At 45.6% G+C, this 6361-nt stretch overlaps 1 protein-coding gene across 1 annotated transcript; it reads right to left on the bottom strand.

The window, feature by feature from the left end:
• Positions 1 to 2111: 2111 nt before the first annotated feature.
• Positions 2112 to 6142, bottom strand: LOC137141488 (butyrophilin subfamily 1 member A1-like). The gene is made up of 5 exons (XM_067530379.1): positions 6032 to 6142; positions 4767 to 4787; positions 3815 to 3835; positions 3658 to 3684; positions 2112 to 2626 (listed from the first exon to the last, which is right to left on the bottom strand). The coding sequence occupies exons 1-5, from the start codon at positions 6117 to 6119 to the stop codon at positions 2112 to 2114; spliced, it is 672 nt and encodes a 223-aa protein (XP_067386480.1). The 5' UTR covers positions 6120 to 6142.
• Positions 6143 to 6361: the final 219 nt, after the last annotated feature.

Raw genomic sequence — 6361 nt, 5'->3', positions numbered from 1 at the left:
GGAGAAAGGTGCTGTGGCCTTCCTCGGAACCTGGACCTGAGGAAGGGTTGCGATGCCGCTGGCTGAACTGTGCCACCAGCCTACACACCCCTTTTCACAGATGGGGGCTGAGGTCCAGAGAAATGAAGTGACTTGCCTGAGGCCACACAGAGAGAGAGTCTTGAAAAACAGACAATATAATCTGGGTCACCAGTCGCAGGTTCACCCCTTGACCCCTGGCCAACTTCTGAAGTTACAGCTCTGCCTTATGCAGTTCTAGCCGTTGTAGTTGTGTTGGGGAAGAGGTGCCGTTCAATGCACTGTAAACTTGCTGGGGGAGATCTCAGCAGTGCTGTGTAGCAATGAAACTTTACATCAGCAGAGGATCTGCCCAGAATTGTTTTCTCAGCGATAAATAAATAAAAGGTTAGACCAGGGGACTTTAAATTTAGGATCCTTCCACCACAACATTTATGTTTTCTTAGTGCAAACACAAACCTGAGGTCATGATCTCATTACACTATCCTACTGGAGATGAGGCAAGTAATGCTTTCACTTCAGTGTAGTGACCCCTAACCTCCCCCCACACTCTCCAACCACAGAATTTTTCTTGACCAGTTACACTGACGTAAAACCATCACTTGCCTGGTCTACACACAGATTGTACAATGGCAGAGAGACACCTGCATCCCAGTGTACACAAACCCCCAGAGACTGTCTCTGGGAGCCAGTCCCACCCCATGAACATCTCCCTGGAACCCATGGCAATTCCTGATGGGCAGAAGAAATGTGAACAACATATTTCATATCGCTTTAGCCACCTTTGAATAAATTCAGTGCCTGTGGGAACAAAGAGGAGAATCAGCACCACATATTCAGCCACTTCTCCACAGAGCACAGCTGAGGAATTCCTGATTTACATGATAATAGACAGCACAAAAGACAGAGCACAGGCTGGATAGCAACATATCCCAGTAAAACCAGAGCTCTCATCATAGGCACATGCAGGTATAGTGCTGCTGGTGCTGGGGTGACACAACCAGGAAGAGAAGCAAATCCCACAGCTCTGCCTCCCCACAATTGCAGTTGGAAAATTAAAAAAGAACAAACCAGAATTGTCTTTGCTGCTTTATTTACCCTAAATACACAAATACCAGCAGGGTGAAAAGGAGCTGAGAAGCAGCTTCACTAACCACAACAATGAAAAGAGACCCGCAGATTTTGGGAACATTTTTTTAACAACACTAAAATGGCAACAAAGTCAAGGACAATTTATGAGTGACAGGCTCATCTTCAGGATGGTTTATAAATCTCTCTGTCTCTTTTCTTCTCCCTTTGCTTTCATACTGTTCATTTTTACTCACCCTTTTTCTAGCCCTCATTTCCCATCCTGCTAATTTCTCTGTTTCTCTTCAACTCTCCTCTGATCCCTGCCACAGATCATTGCCCCTCACGTTCTCCATTCTCTCCCTGAGTTTATCCCTTCCCCTCTCGCTGCCTCTGGCTGGTTCCCTTCTTAAGAATGTTTTCCTCTCATTATTTTCATAGCTATTTTGCATCCTTTCTCTAGGATTCTCTGGCAGTTTTGTTTTACTTTATCTTTTCCTCGTTTCCTCTGTTCGCTCTGGTTCAAGCCTTCCCCCAGCAGTTAAAAATCATGAATCAGAGTCATGATTTTTGAACTCTCCCTGCCCATCCCCTGCGTGTGTGTGACAATTACTGTGGTGCCAGCCCTGCAGCGACAGAGGAAGGTGACTGTGGCCCTGCGGCAGGAGCTCTGGCTGGGAGCCCCAGTGAGATCTAACCCCACAGATTGTACAAACCCTCCCTGCCGCTGCGGAGCTTCCAGCTTCTCCCAACCCCCCAAACCTCATTAATTAATGCTGGGTCCGGCCACCCCCACGTCTGCCTGTCCCCAGCCCGGCTGTTAATTCTGCCCCTGCCCAGCCCCACATCTGCCCCTCAGGGCCCCTCTGCTCCCCCTGCAGCTCCAGGGGTTCTTCAGCCACCTCCCCCTCCCATCCCTGGTGCTGCAGGGAGGGGGAAGGAGCTTCCAGGGATCATAGAGATGAAGTACCTGGGTAGATGCGAGTCCTCCAGGGTCATAGAGGCTAGAGAGGGTCCCCAGTGTCTCAGGGACACAGTCTGACCCGGGATCCTGGCCACACCCAGAACCAGGGGTGGATTCTCCCGCCAGGGACAGAGCCCGGCGGGAAAGTGAAGATCGGGGCCTGGTCACCAGCATCGAAAAATGTCACCTGCCCCCGGTCACAGTCCAGACACACCCGGATCCTGCTGGGGACCCGGCCCAGGGGCAGGGGGGTCACAGGGGAGGTGAGAGCCTGGAACTGACCCAGCCACTGCTCCACAGCCCAGATCCCCCCCTCAGGGCTAAGGCTGAACCCTCCCTTCCTCCTCACAGACTCTCTGGCCACCCCCACAGCCCAGTGTTGCCCATCCCCCACCTCCACCTCCCAGCAATGTCTCCCCGAGGTGAATCCCTCACAGCCCAGCACACAGGGCGCAGTGTCAAATCTCTCAGGGTTGTCGGGCAGATCCTGCCGTGTGTCTGCCCATCTCACACTTTTCCCATCCTCAGACAGGACGAGCCAGGGATGAGCCGTGTCTGGATCCAGAGTCACATTCGCTGGGAGAGAGAGAATCAGAGCGTTAGGGGCAGAGCTCAGCCCTGGGGGAGGGTTTGATGGTGTCAGTGACAGAATCTGCCCCAGCTGGAGACTGAATCAGGAAATCTCCTTTCTCTGGGATTTACCAGGGGAATGGGGAGCAGCTCTGAGATCTCACCAACATGTACAATAGAGTCACTCCCTACACAAATGACCAAAGAAGAAAGTTTGCTGAGCCGAGCCTGAGACTCAGAATGTTTCTCCTCCACTTCTCCCCATGAAGTGGACTAGAGACCTCGGAATCACAGGGAAGCCCCAGAGATTTCACATCATTCACATCATTCACATAGTCACAATGATCTTTTCCCTAATGTGCCCTCCCTCCCTTAATTTTAAAATCTTTGAGCTTGGATGTCTCCTGTTGATGCCAGCATGATGCCTGCTCCATCCTACCACATATCTGAGATTTGTAGACAATGACAAGATACTATATAACCCTAAATAAAATTCTGCAGCTAGTCATCAAAGCCAGACAAAGAGAATTATCACTCCAGATTTCATTTTTAAAATTGGGATTTTGATTTACAAGCAAGGAACTTCTACAAGAGAAGGAAGTTAGTGTTGGAGGGAGGAGAAAGAGGGTTTGGAAATGAATTCATGGAGGAAAAGATGGTTAAAAAGAGCAGAAAGTTGGGATTTGATGGAGAGAGTTAAAAGGGGAGGAGAGAAAAGAAGCAGACATTGAATACTGATTAGAGTTACTCCTTGGTTTGAACTCTTGGGTCTGCTCACTCTTATTCCACTAACTGACACTAGGGCTGGGACCCTAAGAAACAATAACTCTCAGTCACTCATAGCAGGGATTCTTTCCAGAATTATGGGAGCAACGTGTAATGAGGGTGTATTGTGGTGATCCATTCCTCTCTCTCCTTTGAATCTTAAGGCCCTCTCTTCTCTGAACAGGGAAAATATCATATTACACTTTTCTCTTTATTTTTTGTACAGTGAAAGGTGCAGGATCTCCCATTGATTAAATATGAGTTGTCATTACCTGCATCACCAAGGGATCTTCTCCACTCTGAAAGCAAACATATAGATAAGGATGAGAATGAAGCAGTATCAAAAGCAGTGACAAATGCAATATTAATAGGATTCAATATCAAAGAAAAGACTGCATTAGAGAGAAACAAAACAAAAAATGCCCTTACCCAGCTCTGTGTGAAGTTTACCTAAATAAATAAACAGAAAGAAAAAGACACCCTTAAAAGCTTCTCTTAGGTGCCTGCCCCCCAATCATTGATCATTTAGGCCTGTCTACACTGTGTGCACTGTTTTGCATCACTACAATCCTAGGGGTTGAACTCAGAATAAGTGACTTGCACCAGGGTGGCTTTTTACACTGCTGAAGCTAGCCTGGTGCAGCTCTATAAGGAAAGGCAGAAGGCAGCTCAGAAGTCTCTCAGCAGCCATTATTCCAGCCTTGAGCTGGATGAAAGGTCACAATTATAACTCAGATGCATCGCCTACATGCCGGGGCTGTTGGCACTCGGTGCATATAATTCTGACCCTAGTGGCCACATCCTCACTTGATCCTGGGCTGCCACCAGCCCATCTCCGTAGTTGTTTATATGGAGCTGTCCTGGAGCCATTTCTGCCATGGGAATCAAGTGCACAGTCCCTCTGGTCACCCACTCCATGTTGCCTCACTGCAGACACAGGTACAGTACTGGGAGCTTCCTTTCACTCAGCCCACTGGCGGCGAGTACCTCCACATAACAAATTATTCAAGGTCGTAAACAAGATAGTTGTGTGAGCTAAGAAGCTACCAGTAATATGTAAGCTGTTCCCGTGTGAAGTAGGTGAAATCATATAATAGCCAATCAGCAATTGTGTGACCATTGTATGCAAAGATGATAAAAAGGTATATAAGCAGAACAAGATGGAATAAACGATTCTGCTTGCAATCATATTATTGTTGTGCTTTATCCGCATCCTCTGCCATCAGCAGTCACATTCATTCAACCCAACAATTACCTACATAACAAATTATGCTAATGGTATTAGTGGTACTTATTGTTATTTTCAAGTTGACATTGTCACATTCATAAAAAAACTTTCATAGCTTAACATTGATTCTACCAGAAGAAAAATGGAACTTACTGATCGTGTCCAGATGTTTTCCTAAAAAAGAAAACAAATAAAAAGTAAGGACTTTTTCAGTGAATCTAGGTTTAAAAGAATATTTTCATTATGAGTCCTTGTGTAATAATAATGTTGTCCCTCTACAAGCCATTGCAGCTCTCCAGGGACTTACAGGTAGGGTTCCCAGTGAAGAAGAAATCAGTGACACATTCTGGGTACACTCTAAGTGTAATTTGATTTATTTGCACATATGGACATGTCCTAGAACAGAGATCATCACAAACGGCACACAGGCAATTCCTTCATTCAAGAACTTCACCTAGCACCAGGGATTGGTTAGAGGGAGCTCCAAGAATTGATGCCCATTGACTAATAAATCCTACTTTGTTTTGAAAAGGGTATTTGGTGTCACTGCAAATACTTCTTGGGGTGCATTAGTCCCTGAAGAGCATACAAGCCTCTGCTCAGTAATCTGTCTCAGTATGGACTCGCTGGGCAGAGCTCTTGTTGTGAAAACAGGAGTGCTGGAGCCAGAGGCTTATTCAAGAAGGTGGTGAGGCTGTGGGATCTACTCTGAAGGATGAATGAGACCCCTTGGAGTTGTGGCAGGCTGAACAGCTTCCTCCAAGAATCTGTTTAAGAGCTGGGGCACAGCACCAATCCTGTGGATATTTGCTTCCTAGAGAACCTCAAGAATTGATTCCTCAAGAATTGACTGTGACCTGAGATCAAGACAATGAGCAAACTCTCCTGTTTCCTGTTCAGCCCCCTCTTCCGGATACTTGGTAGAGCCCAAAACTAACAACAAAAACATAGCCCCTCATCCCCAAGGCTGAAGATTTGCTCACAAGTTAAAAACAAAAAAACACCTGATCGAGCCTGCCACACCAACAGTAATAAGCTGTTCATTAATGCCGCAATAATCTTTTGAATACGTAGAATTAAACATCAAAAAACCACTTAACACAGAGATTTGCATAGAAGCGTAGGGGAGTTAAGAGCCAAAGCACATTGTATTTCAATGGGAGTTGGGAACCTAATTCCATCAGGCCCCACTGAAAGTCTAGTTAAAAACTAGTGCAAACCTAGTTTTAGGGTTTTTCTAGGAACAGGTTCAAACTAAACTGAAGTGTCCACACAGGGGTTTGCTCTGGTTTAATAAAATCAATTTAAATTCACGTCATAAGCTGGTGTAACTTTCTCATGTAGAAAATCTAAACTGTCTTTTCTAAAAAGAAAATCTCATTCTGATTACACTGTATTTTCCCCCATTAGAGCTTCACCTTTTAATTTGAACAGAATAAGAGTAAGGCTGATGAACACCAACAAAATCACTAGAGTCACACTCCAAGCCACCATCCAGGGAGACATTCTTGGGAAAAAGGAATCTGAAACAAAAAGCTCACAGTTTGGAAACTGTAATAATAAACAGTATACTTTTATTCTATGCAAAAATATCACATCAGGATTTATGTGAAACAAGTGTGGGAAAAATTGCTCCCTGCAATATAAAAACTGGCAGAAATCAATTTTAAAAAGAGAATCTGCTCACCCATTTTGATAGAATTGGATGATGTATTAAATACTATCTAAAGTGCTGGCAGTCCCACCCG

The sequence above is a fragment of the Emydura macquarii genome, unplaced genomic scaffold, assembly GCF_026122565.2.
Source record: "Emydura macquarii macquarii isolate MOO-44397 ecotype Brisbane River unplaced genomic scaffold, CSIRO-AGI_Emac_v2 contig_3067, whole genome shotgun sequence".
Taxonomy (NCBI): Eukaryota; Metazoa; Chordata; order Testudines; family Chelidae; genus Emydura; species Emydura macquarii.
This window is presented reverse-complemented; position numbering and strand designations above follow the sequence as displayed.